General features: G+C 35.9%; 4 protein-coding genes and 1 pseudogene across 6 annotated transcripts in view; 3 read left to right on the top strand and 2 right to left on the bottom strand.

Moving 5' to 3' along the window:
• LOC306870035 (protein SCAI-like) overlaps positions 1-3,050 on the top strand; it is a 30,768-nt gene extending 27,718 nt beyond the window's left edge. For both annotated transcript variants that reach the window (XM_079417067.1, XM_079417068.1), the window contains exon 18: positions 251-3,050. In XM_079417067.1, coding sequence (XP_079273193.1) covers positions 251-397 — 147 coding nt within the window. In that variant the 3' untranslated portion in view covers positions 398-3,050. The remainder of the gene's footprint in view (positions 1-250) is intronic.
• LOC306869969 (CCN family member 1-like) overlaps positions 1-24,130 on the top strand; it is a 1,026,947-nt gene that overhangs the window by 475,250 nt on the left and 527,567 nt on the right. The gene's annotated exons all lie outside the window — the stretch shown is intronic.
• Positions 2,717-8,905, bottom strand: LOC306870036 (actin-related protein 2/3 complex subunit 5-like protein). The gene is made up of 4 exons (XM_079417069.1): positions 8,638-8,905; positions 5,227-5,298; positions 4,957-5,133; positions 2,717-4,838 (listed from the first exon to the last, which is right to left on the bottom strand). The coding sequence occupies exons 1-4, from the start codon at positions 8,776-8,778 to the stop codon at positions 4,776-4,778; spliced, it is 453 nt and encodes a 150-aa protein (XP_079273195.1). The 5' UTR covers positions 8,779-8,905; the 3' UTR covers positions 2,717-4,775.
• On the top strand, positions 10,642-12,000 carry LOC306869541 (zinc finger matrin-type protein 5-like; annotated as a pseudogene). Its single transcript has 5 exons — positions 10,642-10,780; positions 10,865-10,927; positions 11,030-11,110; positions 11,285-11,389; positions 11,859-12,000. The product of its transcript is annotated as a zinc finger matrin-type protein 5-like (transcript).
• LOC306869329 (calcium-binding protein 7-like) lies at positions 18,103-22,753 on the bottom strand (the record flags this gene model as incomplete). Its single annotated transcript, XM_079416038.1, has 5 exons — positions 21,906-22,753; positions 20,473-20,616; positions 19,980-20,092; positions 19,430-19,581; positions 18,103-18,226 (listed from the first exon to the last, which is right to left on the bottom strand). Exons 1-5 carry the CDS (start codon positions 22,012-22,014, stop codon positions 18,103-18,105), a joined length of 642 nt encoding a protein of 213 aa, XP_079272164.1. The 5' UTR covers positions 22,015-22,753.

Raw genomic sequence — 24,130 nt, forward strand, 5'->3', positions numbered from 1 at the left:
TCCTACAATCAGGCATCTATTGGAGTATTATACATACAAAGCTGTAGATATAATACACTGAAAAATGATCATTTAATTAGAATATACATTTTATTTTGTAGTATTGTGACTTTTCCAGAGTCACTTTGTATACCTCCTGGTGGCTCTACTTACTTCACAGATTGAGGACCACTGACTAACAGCTGCAAGCACATTACAAGATACTGTCACAGAGCAGCTGGATCAGAATATTTCTGTGTGCTTGTTACAGGAAGCGAGGAGCTTTCCAGAATCGTACCCGCCGCTGCCCAAACAGGAGATGGTGGAGAGCAGCCTTCTACAGAAACATGTGCTGGAGCTGGCGGCCATGTTGGACGTGCAAAACCTCTTCTCTGATGGCATGTTGGATAACTATTGACCACATGGTGGCACCATGCCAACCTGCAGGCACACGCACACACGCTCATGCCCATACACACACAAACACAAGTTGTATGTAGGTTCTTCTGAATAAGATAGTTGTTTAACCTAATCTCATTAGATCTAGAGTACAGTAGTTTAATAACTATTCAAGACAAAATATCTAATCTTTGTGGGCAGATATTTAAAATTTGTCGAGTTCACATGTATTTTTAGATTTTAAGGAGCTACACACACCCAGATGAAAAAGAGTTGCTCCCAACATACAGGAAAATTGACTACATGCATGTATCGTATGAGTGTATGAGCGCAGGCACACGGGCGTTCAGACCTGTTGAGGGCAGCTATCGCCGTTTCCGAAGGTGATAAGAGAGCACAAGAAGAAAGGAGACTTGGAAACATTTTTTATGTGTATCGGTGTAAATCCAGGGAGATTCTTACAAAAAGATGAGCCTACGGCTTTGGCAAAACACATTTTGGAGAAGAAAGTTTGTTTTCCTTCTCAACTCTTTGCCTCTGCAACGTTTACACAACATTTTTCCATAGGGAGCGTGTTGCATGTTTGCATTTCTTTGCTCCATCTTGGCCTTTTTGTTCGTTAAAACGTGTTCGTTTTTCCATCTTCACACAAATTCCACAGACTTTCGCCTGGTCTTTCGAAGGAGGCTCACCGTGCTGTGCCTCTTTTGGGTTATTTCGGTCATCAGCTAATTAATTAACACTACGTGGACATCAGAATCTCCATTTTTATTGAGCGTTGATTCTTTTTAGCATGCCTCGGTACTAGTGTGGTAAGCCCATACTTGCATAGCTGATGTAATAACCTAATGTCTTATTCCAAGTGTGCAGTGGACACCAATAGCCAACAGAGTTCTCTTTTATAGTGTCACAGAGATGTACAGGTGTACTCCTGTATATAAGTACAAATTTGTGTATATATCAATATATAAATATGTATAGTTCTATAAGAAGTCAATGTGATGCAGAAAAGTGTGTCTGTCTGGGTTGTTCGTCGTGGCAGATCTGTGAAAAAAATGACCCTCTGCATGTGACGGGGCAGTGTTCTTTTGTCTAATGTGTGAATGGACCATGCCACTGTCTCAATTGCGCACCCTCCTGCTGCTTCACAAGAGTGCAGTCAGCTGACATTCCAAGGATCATGGCATAAGAGCGTCCCTCTTTCACAACTCCATCTGTCTCAAGGACAAGTGCACTGCATCGGTCTAATAAGAAGTGATGTGTTTCATAATGATATCATCATGATGATAATTACGATGAAAACGGTTACAATAATAGCCTTGCACTTTACTTGCACTATTTAAGTTTGATTCCAATGTTATTTATTGTGCTGTTGGCAAGAGGCATGTCTGATCATTCCGTAATGTCACGCTTGGCAAATAGCATGTAATTTTCTCCGTCTGTGATCTTTGTTACAAAACGCCACACATGGTGACTGATATTTCAACGTTTACCGATTTCCCCCCCAACCCCCGAACTGCAGGGTTGATCGTGGCCATTCGAATGGGACCAAAAGATTCTTGCATGTGGAGAGCACAATGTCCCATACGACTCTAGTACCTTGTCATCTCTCTGTCTCTATTTGATATTTTTGCACGTAGCTGCTTTTTTTTTTTTTTTTTAATAATCCTCTTGAATGAAAAGAGAAAAGTTTGCATACGAACAAATCACTGCCAAACACAATTAACCTTCCCATGGAATATCAACTGCCCAAATTAAGCAGACAACAGAGTTGTCTGTGCTCTCGCAGGCACAAATTAGGTTTACGGCCTAGGTTTTTAGTTTGCCAAAAGGAGAAGGGCTGGATGGAGATGAAGAGGGAAACAGATGGTGGATGTCACTGTTTCCTCTCTGTCTAGTTGTCTGACCTTGACTGGTGGACTGTCAAATGTTTTTGCCTTATTTAACTTGTATTAGTATGTGTGTATAACTTTCCAGGAACCTGTAAATTAACCCAGCAAGTTCTTGCTGGGACTGTCCCAGTGTAGTGCTGTATTCACACCGCATCATTTAGCTGAGAGCACAGGGGTGAATACAATTTAAGCACTTGAAAACGTGAAATGTACCACAACAGAAACCTACCAACCTAAAATTTAAGTGAAAATGCAATACCCTTTTTTAAAAATAATTTTAACAAAGCGTTTCTTACCAATTGCCCAAATTTCTGTAGTAGATGCATGTTAATTAGCTAATCTGTTATATGTTGATGCCCCCTGCTCCATTTGAATGCAACCTGTAAATGCATTAGTGGCCATGATTGGAAGGAACTGAAAGAAAATCAACTGCATTTGTTTTCTATTGTAAACACGGGGCCAGATCTAAGGTGTAGTACGGGTGCTTTCTACCAGTTCCTACTGTTGTGGGAGGGAACATTTTCAAAAATGATGTAATGGTCAGAATACTCTTTCTTTATAAGTTAAGGGGTTCTAGAGTTGCTAGTTGAACATACTTGCATTGTCATGTGTTTTTAATCCCTAAACAGTTTTGTCTTATCGGTTGCCAAATTATATTTAATGTTTGTTGTTAAATGCCGAAAAAAAGAATACAGAAAAAATGTGATACCAAACATGCAAGCTTTTTTGTTTTTAAGAATGCTATTTAAGAACATTAAAAAGTTGATGAATGTTTTGTTTAATTTGTGGTGTTCCTTCATCCGTTTCATGTACTAATAGCACTATAACTGATACAGAAATTATTAAGATTGGGGTTGCATGATATTTAAAATATATTTCCATCTATTAGTATCATTCAGTATTTGTGTTATGTTCATTAGATCATCTTTGCCATCATCTGACGCTCATTTACTGTAACATTTAAAAACGCTGTGAAATGCAATCGTTATCAAATTTCCGAATCCAATATTCATTAGTGTTGCAATGCTTATAGCATTTAAATGACTGTAGACTGTTAATACTGTATAGCATGGAAGCCGGTTTCCGCCACTGAATAGAAAAATTAAAAAAGGTAATTGCGACTTCTCGCAATTCTGACTTTTTCTCATAATTGCCAAATACAAACTTGCAATTGTGAAAAATTAAGTCAGAAATGCGAGATATAAACTCAGAATTTTGAGAAATGAAGTTAGTATTGTGTGATATAAACTTGCAATTGCAAGTTAAGTCAGACTTTATAAATCGCAATTGTGAGTTTATAATTTATAGAAAAAAAGTGAGAATTGCGAGTTTATATGACACAATTCTGAGAAAAAAGAGATAACTTGCAATTACAAGAAAATAGTCAGAAGTGTGAGAGAGAAAGTCACCATAACCTTTTTTATGTTTTATTTGTGGCGGAAACAGGCTTCCATAATATAGACCATTTATCAGCCATAGCATACAAATAATCATCAACCAGATTTTTTAGTATCAGTGCATCTCTAATGAAGACTGGATTGTAAAACTCCTCACATACTCAAATTCCCAGGAGTAAAATCGTAAATATTAGATTCAGTCCATATAAATACATAGACTGTGGAAAACATTAGACATTTATATATGCAGCTCCTGGGCCCAGCAGCACTCTGTTCCTTCAATGATATCTCAGAGGAAATGGTCTTGGCATGATAGAAGTTATCAGTAGCACATCCTTCAGAATAATATAAAGACCCCTTTATCTTAATTTCCTGATATGTATTATCTTAATTACCCTGCACTTCCTGCAAGTCACCGTCCCGATAGAGCTGTCAAACAGGGTAGACACGTATGTGGTAAAGTATTATCATTTCAATATAGGGCCGGTGAGATAAATAATAACATGTTCATACTTTACATAAATATTGCATTATAAGTAAATCAAAGACAGATGACGACATAAAGGAGATCCATTTACTTTATGTAGCAGGCACTTTACAACGATCCCCAGTATACCCCTTTGGTGTACATCACTGGTTCCATTATTAAATCTCTGCACAAAAACAAAACGAGTATGGGACCAAAGATGTGAAATAAAATAAAACATTGATTAAATCTAACTTATTTGAGCACAGAAAACACTTCAAATCCAATAAAAACCTCAAATGTACGAGCTCACTTTTGCTGCTCTCATTCACCTGATCTTAAATATGCTGTATTCACTATGTTACTCATAGCACATACGCCGGGTTTGTTAAGTCTTCCACAGTACATTTCTCGGATTGAAATCTTTTTGATGCCAGTATATCATAGAACAATTTATGCTATATTGGCATATGAACAATACTTCACTTTTACACAAGCAAATTTTTTTTCAGTTTGAAACAAGTGCTTCTGTGACAGAAGCATTCAAAATGATGGTCTTTTCTTCTTTCCTTTATGCAACAGGCAAACCTGCCTCGTGTCCTCGGTGTGACAGCGTCACTGTCTCCAGGTTCAGTCAGGTAGTCATACAGTCTTCCTAGCTGTCATAACTCGAACAATAGAGCCTAGTCCTCCAACAGCAAATGCCTGTTATAAAAGAAAAATGTTTTTGTTATTCAAAGCCCTCCAAATGGAATATATCCCATGGATGACAAAAAACAAATAATGCCCCTTTTTTACCTCACTCTTGATAGCTTGGGTTTACCTTTTCATGCCACTGCAGCAATATGGCACTGCTATTTTCTGTGGGCCTCTCAAAGCCTTTGTAGATGTACTTCATGAGAAGATCAACTCCATTCTTGTCGAGAGATTTAACGGCGGCCTCCATATCGCTGCTCTTAAATGATGTCAGAACCCTCAATACCACAGTCTGAGCTCTTTCCTGAGAGAATGAAAGACAGGAAAGATGCAATCGTCCAGTCTGTGCCCAATATGCTTCATTCTGAAAAGTAGTTCTTGGTAAAAAAGTCTGTACCTTTATTGCTGGGTTCCTGCTGTTGATTGGAGGGTTCCTGAGAGCAATATGAAGGGCTGCCATCATGTCCCCTGTGCATTAAAGCTGGTTAAGGAAGACATCAATAGCTCAAGCTCTTACCGTGCCTACAGTACAGAAAAGGAAGCTTTGAATTTTGCATAAACTGACACGAGGAGTGAAGTTTTTCAGATAAAGTTGTCTCAAACAAATACACACACTCAGGCCCAAGAATGAATTTGTCTTTCAGATGGGACTAAACTCTCAGGAACATGGATGATTGATTGTGTGCGCTGAATGACACTGCATTAATATGGAGAGAGACGTGGCTATCCCAACTAGATTCATTTTAGCCTCTGAATTAGATGAGACATTAATATCAATTTTTAATCCAAGTAGTCACATTTTAGGCGCTGTGACCTCAATATTAAAAATAGAAGACCTCAACATAGAAGCAAAACAGAGAAAACTCTCGAGTCTCAAGACACTCGTCTTCAGCGTCCTAGTGTTCCAGAAAAATTCGAACTTCTTGTCCCCAGATGTCCTTTCCTCATGCTGTGCTGAGGACATTCCACCTAAGTTTGGGATAACTTATCCAACAATAAATTCTTCACTATAATATAGGGCTTCTGGATTTGAGTTGCAGTATGAAGAATGAAAGATTATACAGGCTGAACGGCCACATTTTGAACCAAGTTGTCAGGGAATCCCTAACATTTACATTACCACTTGATGACAGACACTTCTCAAAATAACCAATCTCAAAGGAGCATAGATGAGAAATGAAAAAGGTCCAATGAAATTTCTACTCTGGGGAATTTATACAGAGGACATACATATACACATACGTACATTCATATACATATGAACACATTAAGATTGTTTTTAAAGAAATTATTACCTTTGAGTAAGGATGCATTTACAATAATATATCATGGTTTCCACAAAAATATTAAGCAGCAGCTAGTAATAAGCAACTGTTTTCAACACTGATAATAATCAATGTTTTTTCTGCATGAAATCAACATTGAAAATAATTTCTGAAGGATCAAGTAACACACTACTGGCTTCTGAAAATCTTCCTTTGTCATCACAGAAATAAAGGACTTTAAAATATATTAAAATAGAAAACATTTCAATATTGCTTTTTGTTGCAGTATTTTGATCAAATAAATCAAGTAACTATATAAATATAAATTAATTAATATTATTATTATTAAAAAGTTACAATTTTCCCTATATCATGAATGTGGTAAAAGCATGTACTGCCAGGGATTTATTCAAAACATCAACAAACTCTACAGGGACCAAGTAAGGCTCCTGTGGGACCTCTTGTTTTTCAAAGTGCAGCTCAGTGTTCTATAACAACACATTGAGGTTCAGCAAGCTCAAGCTCTTTGCATTCTGCCCCACTGCACAGAAGTGCTGCTAAACAAGTCAAATGCTGATGCCTACAACAGCTGGACAGACCATCTGACACATCTGAGGGTCTCATATTAAGGGATAAAGGACACTCAACTGTACAGCGAGATGGTTAAAGAGAATCCCCTATGTGAGCGTGAACTCTGAAAAAAACAACAACAATTGGTCTCACTGGCTATAGCTGCTCCATCAGATACCATCTACAGGAACTTACTAAACCAGGTACTATGGTAGAGCGGAGAGGAAGAGGAAGCCTGATGCAAATCAGAGGTCTCTGGGCACAATTGGGGTAGAAAGCCCTGAGATGACTGGCATCAGATATGGAAGTCAAATATTTTATTTCACATCCTGCCAGGGCCAAATCCCAACCCTTTACACAGCAGAATGATGACAACTCTTCATCCAAAACTAGAGGAGTGTACGTTCAGGCATATTTCACCTGTGAGCATAACCTGCACCGTGGAGATCATAAACAAATAGAAATATCACAGACAATCACACCGTTGTGCACCTCAGCCTATACAGTACAAGGAAACGAGAATGGCAATGTGACAATAGCTTGTGGATTCACAACAGGTTAATTACTGCGAGACAATGTAGACGACTGTTTGCTTCGAATGCCTATGATTGGAAAACTGTGACAGAATGATGTATCTGGAATGTCACAGCGCTGTTGTTCTCCACAAGACAGCAAAACGCTCGAGGAAAGAGTGCATTATATTATACAAAATAAAAGTTGAAATCCTGTCAAACCTTAATTTCATTTTTAAACGCGTCACTTCAAGTAAGAAGAAATACTTTCACTGCTCCTAAAAACACAAACTGCTGGAACAACAAGCGTTTACAGATCGGACATTTCTTTTTTCCCCCATAAGGTGTTGGATGCAAATTAGCCCTTTTAATCCCAGTGGTTACATCTGTGATGAAAATGTATTTTGAGCTATTTCTGATGTATTTCATACAGAGTTGTCAACTGTAAATGAAAGCATGTCCCAAGCGGTTTAATTCCAGTTTACCTCTATAAAAGATCATTCTGTCTTAAAGCACCATAAAAAAACATTTAAAATGTCATAATTCAAACTGTGTAATATCGCTCAGTCTCATAAACATCACAATCAAAGGAATCATAAACATGTCACATTTGTGACCACAAGGAAAAGTCCCATTTTGAATAAGTAACTTATTGATTCACCTGATGAGATGTTAGATTTCAAAGTACTCATATTAAATTATTCCCCTCACAGAGTATTGATTGCAAAGTTCTCTTGGGTCTTATTAAGCAGTTTCAGCATTTACAGTTGTGACCATGAATAAAACACACTTTTAATAACTTTTTTAGACTGTGCAATGTTTGGGGATCAACCTGTTTGCACTTCTCCCTTCAAGGCAGACGCTACAGATCTCTGAACATCTAGGCATGAAAACAGCCCCCCCCATGCCATCTCCAGCCTAACAGCTAACACAGGAATTAATATCCGTGTTCTCCATCTCTAATTATTGCCTCTCTCTCAAGTACTCTGTAAATACATATGCATATTTTCTATACAGCTGTATATATAGAGAGAGTAAATAATGCACAAATCTATACACAAATCAGATTCATGCACATTATTATTTATTGTTAAGTCTTATTTAAAGTTTCTGTTCTCATGTCAGATATGCATGTACCAAGAACTTCCTCGTGTGTTTGCGCATACCTGGCGAATAAAGCTGATTCTATTAAAGTAAACTATAATCGTGAACTAATTTGGTGCTCGAGACAACACTGCTTACTATAATCAATGTTGAAAACAGTTATGCTGTATAATATCTTTGTGCTCACCGTGATGCATTTTATAGCAAATTATAAACTACATCAAAGTATCGCTGCAGCTTAAAGAAACACAAACCGACGCGCTGTTAAGATCTTGTAAACAAAGCAGCACGATCATCTTTACAGAGGCGCGCGCTCTCATGTCACATGTCTCAACGTTGCGCTCACATTAAAGGATATTGCCTGATAAGGTTGTCGACTTCCACCGCATCAGGTCCTTGCTGGTCGGCAAGCTCGTCGTGGTCGTCCACGAATTTATTCTCGTCGAATTCATCAATGTCCACCTTTCTGAAGCGCGAAGACAGCGTGTTCTTGGCCATCGGGGCCAGTGTCCCTCTCCAGCGTCCCGTGTGCTGTAACAGTTCCTGTGCTCCGATGGGAGATTTCAGTCTCTGCTTACAGTCAGCGTCAGGGACTCCACATGGAAGCACATCCAAAGATGGATGAGTTGCTTAGTCAAAGTGGGCTGCGTTGAGTGTGTTATACCGCCACACACCAGCACATGAGCTGTATATTTAATATGAAAGGTATGATAGCAAAAGCTGGAGTACTGCCGCCTGCTGAGTGGGAGTGCATGAAAGGATTTTACAGTTAAAGGGACAGTTCACAAGAAATTCTGTCAATACTTTGGAATATAGATAAAATGTATGAATATATAGGGCCTAAGACAGTCAGTATTCATCGTTTACTTTCTTTGCATCTGTTTTTTTCCACGCGATTAGAGTGAATTCTGTCAGTTTGTCCCTTTAAGTAATGCAAATAGCTGTATTTCACCTATATTTGTGGACTAAATTAAATTTTTATTTAGTGAACGTATTTGTTTTACTATTACTATTTGTCACAATTGTAACTGGTGTAAAATTACACAGGCGAAATTATTCAATCATGCACTAAGACCCAAAATAAAACTTTTAAATAAATAAATAATAATAATAATAATAATTTAGTGAAACATTACTTAAAATTCTGAAATCGTTTAACTAACCTCCCCACTGACTGATAGTACTGATAGTATACTATTATGTATTACATGATCTGCGATCATTATTTTTTATGACACAGACACCTATATTTTTTGGACTAAATTTAATTTTTATTTAGTGAACATATTTGTTTTACTATTATTATTTGTCACAATTGTAACTGGTGTAAAATTAATATATTGAATTCATTTTTATATGTATGTATATGTATATGTGTGTGGCTGTACATACACATGTAGTTATGTTAGAAGCATTATTATACTCATACCTTTTCTTGTTTTAATATTTTGAATAGTTTTTAGCTTATTTTTTGTTTTCGTTTAAATGTTTAATATTGAAATGTTGTTGTGTGCATTTGTCAATTTTATTGCATTTCTTTATTTTCTTAAATGTGTGTATATAGTATTTACAGAGTTTTGACTTTTAGTCTTAGTTACTTTTTCTTATTTGTAAGTCGCTTTGGATAAAAGCGTCTGCTAAATGACTAAAAGTAAAGTAAAAGTAAAAGTAAATATTATATTTGTGACCCTGGAGCACAAAACCTATTTTCATTTTGAAAAATATAGTTAAAATGATCGTTTTTACTTTTATGCCAAAAATCATTAGGATATTAAATAAAGATCATGTTCCATGAATTTCCTTCCGTAAATATATCAAAACTTAATATTTTGATTAGTAATATGCATTGCTAAGAACTTCATTTGGGCAATTTTAAAGGTGAATTTCTCAGTATTTCGATTTTTTTGCACCCTCACATTCCAGATTTTCAAATAGTTGTAACTCAGCTAAATATTGTCCTATTCGAACAAACCATACATTCAATGGAAAGCTTATTAGGTGCAGCTTTCAGATGATGTATAATTCTCAATTGACCCTTATGACTGGTTTTGTGGTCGGGGACACATTTGGGTTGTTATATGTGTATTATGATTTTTTTTTTTTTTTTTGGATGCTTTTTTTAGATACATGTAAATATTAAATCAAAACAATCTGTACATTTATAGTCGATAATGGTAAAATAACCAATTGTTGACAGAACAAAATTAATTAGTCTCAAATGTAAAATATTGAACTCCTCACATGCTTTAATCGAGGACGAGTTCTAAAATTAAAATTGATAATTTATAATTTTTTTTATATTATAACTTAATTAGTGTTTTTTTTTTAGTTAAGTCTGATTTGTAGTGTTTCTGCATAGTAATGGGGAAGAGATATTACTGTGACTATTGTGGCTGCAGTTTTCAAGACAACCTGCACAACAGAAAGAAGCACCTCACACCTCACCTCAACAGCATCCAGCATCACCGGGCGAAAAAAGCCTGGTTTGACAGCTTCAGAGGTATTCACAGAAAACGTCACAAAGCAGTAGGAGGCTATTAAACATTCATTTGAGATGAATCACGTTTTTAGTTTTTATTTTCAGACGTTGCCACGGTTTTAAATGAAGAGCGGACAAAGGAGCCCTGCAGAAAGTTTCTCCAGACAGGTGAGAAATTTGACAGAGGAAGCCACACCGCTGTGTTTCTTCTTTAGCATGTTTGCTATTATGAATCTGATAAGTTTGCTTTTTCCTCTTACTGTCTTTCAGGACAATGTGTATTTGGTACAAGCTGTCGTTTTTCACACATGTCTGAGAGACATATGAAGATGCTGGAGCAAAAGATTGATGGTGAGGTGCTACAGCAGTGAGCAGCAGCTTTCTTGGACCTTCATCTTATGATGTCTTTTAGATGTGTCATTGATCTTTAAGTCATAGTTTACTGAGAAGGCAAGCTGTTGGCTTACACATGGGAATTTTCTCAGTCTGTTAAACTGAGTAGCAATTGTGGTAATTTCCTGTCAGATGACAAGCGGCAGAAGGAAGACCCTGACCAAGATGGATCATCTACTGCATTGATGAATGGCTCTCCAGAAGAGAGAAGAAACTGGCTGCTTTGACATCAGGAAGGTACTTAATGTGGGATACTGCACAGAATGATGATTTGAAAAGGCTGGAATGTTTCCAATAAGTATTTCATTCACTAAGATGGGTTTAGTCCTTAATTACTTTGACGTTGATGTTGATAAATGATCACTTTTCTTACTCGCATGGAACTCACAATTCTCACTCTAATATGAAGGACTATGCTTATGTTACCCATTGTAGAGGCCCTTTATTGATTTATTTTTGTCTAAGACAACCAATTTTATATTATGATTGAGCATGTTGCTGAACTTAATGAATGAAGGATTCCAGCTGCTTAGGTCCAAGTGTGTTTCAGAGGTTCTTGTTTTAGAGGTCACCCTGACGCACATTTAAATGAGATGCCTGCAGTCTACAGCGGTGTCATTTGCATAATTACCTACATTCCAGCGGTAGAAAAAACACACATATGCTCTTGAGCTCAGCAGTCACCTGTAACTCCTTTTATTTTCAGAGTTTTAAAGATGGAAGAGGAAGAATGTGCTGAAACCATTGAGATACCTCCGTATTTGCTGTCTATTCCAGATCTTCCTCCATCTCTTCACCCCCCACCAACTAGTGGTTGGAGAGTGACGCTACACAATGAATGGGGTTAAAATGTAATTTATAAAAGTTTTTTTTAATTATTCCCTTTTTTCTTCAAGAACATGCTGCTGACTGTTATCATTACAAAGCCCTTGTATGCAATTCCTTAAAGGAATAGTTCACACAAAAATAAAAACAAAATTGCTGAAAAACTTCCTGCTTGTTCCTTGTAATGCTAAATTTCTCCAAATCTATTCCATCACTTGTTTAGTAATAGATCCTCTGCAGTGAATAAGTGTCGATCCATTAGTAAGCAGCAAGTGATGTAATGCTAAATTTCTCCAAATCTATTCAGATGAAGAAACAAACTCATCTGCATCTTGGATGGCTTGAGGGTGAGGGAATTTTCAGCTAATTTTCCTTTCTGGAAAAATTGATGGGAGAACAGTGCGCATATTTGTATCAAATTGAAAAGTTTATTTGCAAAAACGGATAACCCTGTTTTTTTTTATTTTCAAAAATCATGTTTTTTATGATGTTATCATGTTGTTATTGTGTTAGTTAGCTGTATTTTTAGTAATTTTTTACTTGATCAAAATAACCCATCTGCAGTTTGATTGAGATTAATTGGAATGTACAATGACAAAACATGGTTTTTGAAAATTGTTCAAAACGGAGTTATCTGTTTTTGCAAATGAACTCTTCAATTGTAAAGCATCACAAGTTGAGGTGCATGGTTAAAAAATAAATGCAATGAGCTTGTATGGCTTAAACAAAAATCATGTTTTGCAAGAATTAACAAGTTTACATTGTGGACAGTTTATAGGAATATTTTGAATAAATCCAGTGCAATGAATTTCTTAATGTGGAGCTGAAAAGAACACAATGTTATTTTCTTTTAAAAGTTAGGCATCAGCATAATAAATTGCTTTTATTTGCTGTGTATCAAGAAGCTGACAGTGTTCCCAATCTGAACATTACACTATGGAGAGAGTTATTGTTTTTGTCTGCCTTCTGTGTCAGTGGTTTAGATTGAAATTCAGACGAGGGAAGTATTTTCAATTTAGTCCTGATTGCTTGTTGCAGGGAGGTTTTGTACTGTTAGCTTGCATGGCCTTGGTGAATTCCTCTTGTCTGCACTGATGAATGTTACACTTGATTGGAATGCATTACCTTAACAGGCCTGGTGAGATAGTATAAGTTGTCAAAAACCCTCTTGTTTCACTACTAGATACTTTTTGCTGGTCTAGTTGAGATTAGGGTTAGGGTTAGGGTTAGCACCAGTATATAAAAGTCATGGAGTAAAAAAAAAGATTTAGCAGACCCATTCCACCGAAGCATTTTACATGCATACTTGTGTGGAAATATGACCAAATAAATTAAGCTAAACCAGCATCCTTTTTTAAAGTGCTGCATACCATAGTAATGAGATAATGTAAAACAAACAAAATGACAGTGAGAAAGACCACAGAGGAAGCACCACTGTTTTAATTAACTTGTTCACATGGTACAATTAAATGTAACATCAGCACATGTTGGCACATCATAGATTCAAGGTTGTTTCCTAGGGCTACATTGATGCAATATAAAGTTACATACATTAGTTGGATATATTACTGTTACATCACTACATTAATATAATCAAGTGAGCTAATTTGTAACTGCCAACGTGTATCAGCCATTACGTAGTTGGGTGTAATAGATGTGATTTAAGTAAATGTGCTGTAATATTTCCATGTGGAATAAGATGAATTTATATAAAGAAATATTGGAAAAATACAAAAATAAAACTATTTTTCATATAATCCTAGGACTTTTACCCATTTATTACTCTGGCTGAAAAAAAAAAAAAATATTGCAGTCTTAAATAATTATACCCTGATTAGTGTGTAAAAACAATTTGCACAGCAGATCACATACTTTGGAAAGCGTGATATGTTTCTAATGTCCTGAAATCAGCATATCTCAATTTGTTTATGTATAGGTATACAGTATAAATTGTAACTTTAAATCACAGTAAATTGTCATCAAATAAGCATAGATTGCATATTTTAACAATAGAGGCTGACCTTGACACCACACAAGACAACATGTCAGAAAATCACAAATGCATGCAACTGCAAAGAACCAGGTTTTCATCATTGCTTATATATTTCGCGCAAAGGTTGTCTCGTCAGCATTACCTTCATGATCTCTGAAGTCAGAATGTCTGAGTTTGCAGACTATAAACTTTCTGTAATGTATAATAGTAATACTATAAAGTCTTAATTGTATATTGATATGTTTCACTCTATAGCCTCATAAAACCAATGCAACACAATCATTACTATCATATGCAGTTGCAGATTCATTTAAATAATCAGTCATGACAGACTTAACTCACATTATTGTTTTTCCAAATTAAGTCAAAGAAAGGTTAATGAACAACTTATATCAGTTAAGTGTCATCTGTGATATAGCATAAACATGAATTATATACTGAGAAAGTGCACAAAAATATAGACTTTGGACTTCAAACCTAAGACACACAGAACAACACTATCCAATTCACTGTTTAGGCACTGAGATTACTGACAAATGCATGAATTACAGATAGATGCTGGATGCATACATTTATTTCAGAGTATGCATAAGCCAAATATTGCTTGTTACCATTAACTCGCACCAAACTTAAAGCTATTAAGTTAACTTCAAAATAACACGTTTGGATAATTTGCACTGGTTCATTCCCTTTGAGTTACACTATGAATGCATTAACTTAAAGCAACTGTATGTAGTTTTGTGTTTTTTTTTTTGCAACATTGGAGCCCACTGCAGTTAAGTGAATGGAATAGACCCTTTTCACATGACTTCAACCAACTTCCGTTTTGAGTCTAAGCAGGGTATTCTTACTTCCGCCAGCATAGTAAAGCGCTATTGCTATCAGCATGGAGTTCAACCAGACACTTATACATCTGCTACAAATACGATTAAAGGATGACTGCAGCTTTCTACTCTCTTTCCTCATTCAAGGCATCTCAAATGAACTTACAGAATACCGATCGGCGAGATTTGCCGCTTGACGTCGAGAGAAGTCGTACTTTCTGATTTCCTGGTTTGCTGTTAGATATGTTTGTCAAATAAGTTTGAGATATTTGCATGTGGTAACAGAAAGACTTTTCATTCAATAAATTTATGTACGGCTTAATACAGTGTCTGTATGTACAAGAATAATATTCAACATAAGCTTGTACTATTCAAATATCAATAAAATGGGATCAACAAATGGGTCATTCTATGGAAATGTCCATTTTTCTGTCCCTAGACTTTACAGAAATATTACACTTGAAGAACACTTTAGGGTTACAATTTCTTTATATTTTTAAATGAAACAATATGTTAGTTGAACAATTACACCTTTTTAATGAATTATAAAGAATTCCAAGCACCACAAAACTGCTTGTCCCCACAGCAATGAAAGTGCTTTATTTTGAGGTCAAAAACAGGCTTTTCTACCATTTAAAATACAATAATGTATTCAGAACTATCAAATATATGATATAAATGGCATAATAAAACAAAATGCTGAATAAATATTATAAAATATATAATGAAAACGGTGGTCCCATGGAGTTGTGTCACTGGTGTTATACCCTTAAATGAAAATGATTTATTTACTCATGATTTCGTATGAAATCTGGTATGACCTATTTATTGTTACTGTCACATTACATAAATAAAACAATCTTCTTATTTCATGCATTTTCATAATTTTTCTGTAACTCTGACTACACGTGCTGAAAAAAAAATCAAGAAATAATATTTCATAAAAACTGATTAAAGAAGGTAACACCAGTGACAAAAAAATAGTAAGCTATAATAAGTGCACAAGAAAGCTATAAAAATTTAAGCTGTCATTTATATGTATTCATAAGGTCAAAAGGTAAGTCAAAAGGTAAGTCAAAAGGTAATCTAATAATGTGGCCTAAGTTTAAATGTTAGAAAAATAAATACATTTTAAGACATCTTGCCATACCAAAAGTGGACGTTTCTGTAGAATGACCAAAATATATTAAGTTTACATAAAAGCTTTTACTGTTAAAAAGTTTTGTGAGCATTTATGTAAATAAATAAAGAGTTTTTTAAAGAGAGATCACATTGCATATAGTCTTTAATGAACATAAAATATCAATCAATAATAATTCACAAAAAAGGGGTATACATGTAAAGATAAATGAAGGAATTTAAGTAATTATAGAGGTCCATAGTTCTATAGCACATATGGCTTGACGGCGGTCCTTCTTGAATTGTTTCAATATAAAGCCATTTTATTCTTGAACTAAATAATACTGGGTTTCTTTTCAGACCACGTGCGTTTATGGATGTGAAACTTGTAATATGAGCATATTTATTAAAAAAAAAAGATTACTTGTATCCATGCAATTTTTCCCATAGTAAAAAAATAAAATAAAATTACGACGTTTGTCTTTTTTATTGCGGAACAACTACACTTGCATGTAAATATACAGAACATTTACACTATTACAATATTAACCGCAACTGAAATAAATCAAATAAATTATCCAGGGAATAAACCGAAATAACAAGTGGGCTATATATTTTGTGTGGAGACGTAAACGTTCTCATACAAATCTGAGAGCAAATCTATAACATTGCTGCAGGTCCCAACCATCTAATGCAAAGATGTAGAATAACGTTTGCAAAAGAACCTGACTGTAAGTAACATTATTAGTAACTCTCAGCAAACGTCTTTAGATTTCAAGTTGTTCCCGCAGTTTCCCGAGAATTCTCCAGTGTAAAAGTATAACGGAAGTACGGATCCACTGCTTTGCGGAAAAGCGGAAGTTAGCTGACGTCCTTGTGTAAAGGGCCTATTCATTGTCGTAATTACGCTGGAAAGCAGTACACGTGCATGCTGCCTGCCGTAAAGCAATCCGCGCTTTTGGGGGAAATTTGTACCCTCTCATTCCCACAACAGACATTTGAGAGGAGTTTTTGAAAAAAATTACACACAGTTGCATTAAAAGCAAACTTAACCTTAACCTGTAATTTTCACGTTGACCATAATGTGGTCACAAATTCGATTATGATGAGAGAACGTTAATGTCATGACTTAAAATTTAAAAATGGACCATTAAACAGATCACAACACCTCAGAACAATGAAATCCACAAGTTCTTAAAGAAAATAATGACAATATTGATACAGACCGATTATTAATTGACAAGATTGATGTTATCAAAATGCTAGGAAACACGTCATGCAAATATGTATTAACACTCAGAACAGTTATATTGCAAGATATCGACAAAAAACATTTTTAGTCTGACGTGGCACACTATACGAATAGCCTGTAATATTCAGTCATTTTTCACAATACTTTTTCTCACACAACCAGCAGACAATATAATAAAAGACCTGTCGACAAACAATCCTGAGAGTCAAGACTGGAAGAAATACTGTTTTTGCAAGTTAACAAAAGACAATTGCACAGGTTAGATTCAGTAACACTTTGGATTTTCACCAAATTTATACTCTATTTTCCATCACAGTTTATTACTGGTAGATTTCTAGTACATTCATTTTCTTTTTAAATTGCTCTAAACCTAACTACTCATGGTGACTTAGATATAGTGTTGAGAAATTAGTTTATTTCCTCTTTATATTCTGTATCCATTAATATCCCCACAGATCAAACCTTTGATGTTTGAGACCATGTTGGTAAAATAAATCTAGGTTCTACTGGATCTAAATTGTGTAAGGTAGAGACAGTAGTTTTGTCAGTGTCATTGTGTCATGTTATATAATGACCCTGACACAATATTGATATGAAGGGAATTACAACTATGCAATACTTTGAGTATGATGTCCTATAATAGATGTCTACTTTGTAACATAAGCAAAGAAAAAATGTCATATTTAATAGGACAATGATCATTAATATAGGACAATGATAAAGACACTTTTAAACTATGTTGTTTTGGGCAAAATTTGTATTTTGTCTGTCTAACAACAGTCTGTATTTACCTTGAGTTTATAGTAGCTTGAAAGTGCAGCCTTTGGTGTTACTTTAAAACGGTGGTCATTAGAAATGAGTAAAATTAGGAGACTTTTTTTGCATGTTTACCTTGTTTCCTTTTGTCAGCTATTCATTGTCTTGGAAAGAGAACTGTTCATTTCATTCCTCTTCGAAGCATCTGATTGGCTGCGATGAGCATGACGCTGATGATGAATGCAATGGCGAAGGCACAAATCAAGCTCTTGCGCACACAGGTGTGCTTGACTTGTTGCATGGGACTTGCTTTGGGGACAAGTTAAAGAAATTGGAAAAGAAAAGTTATTATAGGTAATACTGGATTTTTCCAATAGACTTATATTGATACAACATCCTTGAATCTGATGGGTCAGGCAGCGTTAAAGTCCAACAACTCTAGTACTTTTCACAGTTTGTATCACTTCATTTGTCTGTATTTATGCATTTCAGTGTGTTCTTTGGTAGCAGAGACATCTCAGTGACTCTTTCTGCAGGCTACATAGATTCACCAGTAGGTGGCGACAAGTGAGTGAGTCAATGAATCATTCATTCAACCTATTCGCATTAAAGAACTGATTCAATTAGTAATGAGTCAATAAATAATTCATTCAAGCCATTCCTTCTAAAACTTTAATTCACTAAGGAACAAAACACGTGAATTTAGGGGTCTTTGGGTGAGTAATTACATATATAATTTATAATAATATAATTTAGTAATTACAACATTCATTTAAAAAGCGCTAGTTATTTTAGAAAACCAAACGCGGCTATTGTGTTTTGCCCAGGGTTGCCACAGTGTGGATCCGTTAAAAAAAATATAATTGGCGTTGCAGAACAGACAACTGCAAGTATTGTCTAAAATGTAAATTACTCAATATGAACTATTTTCAATATTAATATTTCCAGCTGCTGCGGATGATAAAGCAACAGCACTCGTGCTTGTGTTATTGCGTTTTTTTTTTTTGTAAAGACAAACATTTCATCTCTTAACTTTCTCCTCAAGTGTGTATTGGTTTTTTGCTTCAATTAGACACAATGTGTGTGTAAGCTTCTTACGAAAAGGAATAAAAACTTGCCAGTGGCTGATATTCAGTAAAAATATATTTTCTACCAAAGAGTACGAGATGTTCAAGTGCTCATCAGTATTACAGATACATTCCCCACTGTCCTGCTTCAAACAGATTCATGAGCTCCTTTATTTCCCCAGGACTATCAACAGAATATGTTTCAGCTAAAAATAGACCGTTTTTCTACACTGCAGCAATGGCCTCTGTGTCTTGGGTTTTTAATGGAGTTGACAGACAATTTTGATTGACACGATAATGCCCAGACACTTCATAATGAAACGGATGCGTGGGCACATGCAGGGAGCGAATATGTGACAAACAGCCAAGGTCAATGTATCATGTTTGCCACAATTTGATCATTTTTTGCTTTGCTTTTGAGAATTGTTAGAGTATGAATACTTACTGTCAATATCTACTTGGCACTCTGGGCTGTTTAAGTGACTCTCCTCAGTCATGATGATGTTCTCGATGTCTTTCATAGTCAAATGGTCACAGAAGGTGTCATACAGCAGTCTCTTCAGCTCATCCACAGTCAGCTTTTGCATGTCACACTAATGGCACATGGAGAAAGGAGAGTAAAATTGACCTTTCCATTAAGGGAGTAATGTTCAAAGTGCCAAATATCCCGGTAAATTATGATATAACTGCTACAAATGATCAGCGGCCAATGCACAGATGAGTTAACTAAATAGCACATTTAAGAGAATATTGCCTTCTAATGGACTAAAATGGCACTTTCAACATTAATTTTAATTCAGTGCTACTACTATCAAAGAAATGTCAGCAAGTCAATTGCAGAATGTGAATAATGTATGAATAATCTTCTTTCCACCAGTAATCACAGGGAGTCACAGAACAATGGGACAAAGTAAAGCCGAAGCCAGAGAGAACTAATCATTGAGACTATGGGGAGAAATAATTGAGATTATTTCAAAGAAAACCTCCACACCTTCCAGAATATGGAGTCAAACTCGGCTCCATGGAATCTGTCAGGCATACCAGCTGAAGTCAATTTTGGTCCGAGAAGTGCTACGAACTCTTCAAAGTCAACCTGACCGTCTCCTGTGAAATAAAAGATACACAAACACAGGCCAGCTTCACTTTAACCTTTTCTTGAGGGAGATTGTAATATTACGCTGATCCAGCAGAACAGCCAGACTCTTTGAATTGTTATCAGAAACATCAGTCCTTGATTCACAATAACCATTACAATATTGAATTGTTTTGCTGTTGCAGGTGTTTTGCATTGAATTTGCAATTCCACCATGCCTTTCTGATAAATGCTCCCTTAGCAGGGCTTACATGTAATCAAAACCAGACAAATTAATAGCGATTTAGAGAATATCACACAATTTAACAACGTACGTTATGTGCTAAAATACACAGAGCATGTGTGTCCAAAGATATGAATGTTTCTGTAGTTTTTGTGAGGGCTGATTTACCATCCATGTCCAGTCTCTGAATGATCACCTCCAGCTCCACTTCATTTGGCATGTAACCAAGAGACCGCATGGCCACTCCTAGCTCCTGTTTTGAGATGAACCCGTTCCCATCGCGGTCAAACACCTTAAAGGCTTCACGGATTTCTGCAGATGTGCCAGATGCATCGCCATGTTACAACAAACAATGGCACAAACTTTTTTAATGTTAAACATGACAACATCTATCTATATCAGCATGCTTGATTGGAGAGTTGGACCACTTTGAGACTTCCTCCCAATTAATCAGAGTAAGTAAAATCAGGATAAATAAGTGCTATGATTGATTGTCCTTTAAATATCAGGAGACATTAAAATAAAACCTTATTAATATCTGTCATTAAAAGTAAGTAATAAGTGTCACAAGGAAATTTTGTTATTCTGAAAATATTTTCTTTTGCCAAGCCATAATTTTATTAGCCATGACATTATGTGATTATGTGTATGTATATATATATATATATGCACACACACATAACACACACACATTGCATTACACACACACACACACACACACACATATGCATGTGATTAACTGTGGAAGTTTGTTAACGTTAACATATTAGATAAATTATATAATTGTAATTTCATAAGCTAATAAGGCATTAACCGTGTCATATGGCCTATGGACAGTAACCTAATTGTAGCTAAACATAGACAAGCATAGACATTTAATTCAAATTTGTTTCTTTTTCATATAAGAAAAAGAATATGACAATTTCCCACATCAATATGTAATTAAGAGGTAGGCCTCTATCTCTCTGGAACTGAAAGAAGCGTTAGCTAGGTGTGTGTATCACATGCATGGAAAAGGCTGTATACAAAAACAGCATGCATAAAAAAAAAAAAAAAAAATTTTTTTATATATATATATGAAACTATGCCATTTAATCTATGTAGTTCCAAGCAATGTGTTTTCTTCAAGACACTTGAATGAAGATCATTTCTTTTTATGTGGTGCTTCCATTAAAATGATCAATTCATGTAATTTACATGTGTTTTTTAAACGTGTCTTTGCCTAAAGATTTAGTATTACTTATAAATTTTGAATACTAGATTAATTTGCGGCTGTATTAGTGTGTGATCAGATATGAACGCCCACCTTCACCCTTCAAATTGTAAGCTTGAACTCCACTATAGATGTAATCTGATGGCGTTTGTTCATACGCTTATCTCAAAACCAACAATGAAACCTAAATGAAAATATGTACTTTTCTCAAATTATTTGTCGACCATGTTTAATAGTGTATAGAAAAAACAAGCAGTTTCTTCATTGTGGACAGTAGAGGCTGCCGCAGGGCGCTCTCCATGGTGCTGAAATCCACATTCACAAACTACTGGCAGCACTATCGCCACAGATAACGTCTCTCTGCTACTCACAATGAAATATCACTTACCCTCCACTTCATCCTCGGGGAGGCTGACGGGAGCCCTGTAGGAGAGGATATCTGGAATTGAGCAAAGTCCCCTGTACATGAACCTGGAAGTCACAGCACGAACTGGCATTTCTGCGAGGGCAAACTAACGATTGTGTCCTGATCTTCATAAAGCACCTGTAGTTCGGCCACTGCAACTTTACTACAGAGCGCTTACTGATAGCTCAAAGCCAACAATCAAAACGCATGTCTGATTCGTCTCCATCCTGTCTTATTGTGGTCCAGGTGCGATTAGTCACTCTGCACACTCATGCAGGAATGATCGATTACGGATTGCTTTGCATCAGGTGCAAAAACTTGTCATATGATTTCAGGAATTCAAACATTCAAGTATTGCCATTCAGACGGAGCTTGTATGGTACAGGTACGCGTATATTGCTGGAAATGTCCCCGTGTTTTGTACATCTTCAACTGGGTTTGAAGGATAAACGTAGAGCATCCCAACTGCCTGTTCTAAAACAACGTGCCGTCGGCTCTCCTTGAGATTACGGTGGTTCCATTAGCTTATATTCACCGCGTACAGATGTGCACAATGTGAAAAGAAACCTCCGTTCGAGTGCATAAAAAAAACCAAAACAAAAAAAAAACCCGAATTGTGTCACATTATACCAATGCGCATTACCTCCTGGGCATCACCGCCTCCCTCACGCGCTTGATGCAATCCTACAGGTAGTCGAACGGTCTCGAGTTGTACAAATCAGAATATGTTGAAGCATTCCAATCACCGAAATTTCTAACATTTTAATTATTTTTGTCCATTAGGTACATCGGAGAAAATGTGGCATGCTCTTAAGTAAACGACAAAGCACACGAGAAACATAGATCCTCCGTCACAGAACGACAAATAACGTTTTGATTTACTAGAAATGACTGATGGTAACTGATTTGCGCAAACTCGAGATGCTAAACAGAAATCCAAGAAAGCTGTGCTCTGCTGCGTCCTCGGTGAGGTCTGATCCACGAATGCGCGATCGCCTGATGCTTGTCCCTTCAGCCAAAGTCACTCGCCTATACGCGCGCGCTCAAACGCGAGTAACATATCAAAGGCCACTTTCAATCAAGCTCTTTCAATTTTTCACATTTTTCTTCAGTTTTTTCGCTGTTTGTCGGTAACTAAGCGAGTGTGAACTGAGCTGAAGAAGTAGTTCTAAGATCAGCGTATATTTAGGATTTCCATATATCTATGGAAGTGCATCGGGCCTTGCATTCTAGGCTAATATAATACATTTTTAAATATTACACGTGCGAGGTGTAATTTATATGAAGAAAACCATGAAATATTAGGTCTACAGTATGTGTTAAACCATAAAACGGTTCTAATAACTTTAGTCTCAGTTGCGTAGCCTATTTGTAACGCCTAGGTAAAATGTAGTAGCTAGCCACAGTGCATGTTTGTTCAAGTTTTGTTACAAGGTTATGATAAAAAATAAAGTTGCTTTGTTTTCAGAGTTGCATGTTATTCGATAGTTATTGCATCTGGATGAACCAAAGTTAACACATTTTCCAAAGTTACTTTATAATAAATGAAATGAGCTTTTACTCTCGGGCAGAATACAGGATTTAAACTGGTCTCTGTAGTGGTTTAACATGTAAAACTTTGAAAAAAAAAACAAAGTTTCATGAGCGGAGAGCTATTATATTCCTATTATATGTATTGGTTTTGTTTAATTGCAAGTGACGTGGTTTTTGTTTTAATTCACATCCTCTTTGAAATCTCCCAAGTTCTTTCATCCTTAGTCTTTAGTCCTCCTAAAACTGTCTGGTATTAGAGCAAACTGGATCAAGAGAAAGGCACAATATCACGACTGGAATGGAAGAGTCTGTTCTGATGCTCATAACTCTGTCATAGTTTCTTTTAATTGAACTAAAATGATGTAGCAAAACATTAGCTTGTCTTTGTCTGATAGATCGGTACTTGTAGACAATTTTGCTTACATCAGAGAAAAACATCATTGATAAAACAAAGCAATAGCATATTTCACAGCATGAAAAATGTAATCTGATAAACTAACAGAGCAGAGAGAGATACTTCAAAACCTCATAAATGCAACCTGTATTGCACTGTAACCGTTTACTGTCCCAAACGCTATTGGGAACATTGATTGCCTCTGTAATAGCCTAGAGAGGCATTTACACGGATGACTGTTCATTGTTGCTTTCTCTTTTTTTTTATAGAAATCCACGTG

Source organism: Barbus barbus, assembly GCF_936440315.1.
Source record: "Barbus barbus genome assembly, chromosome: 5".
NCBI lineage: Eukaryota > Metazoa > Chordata > Actinopteri > Cypriniformes > Cyprinidae > Barbus > Barbus barbus.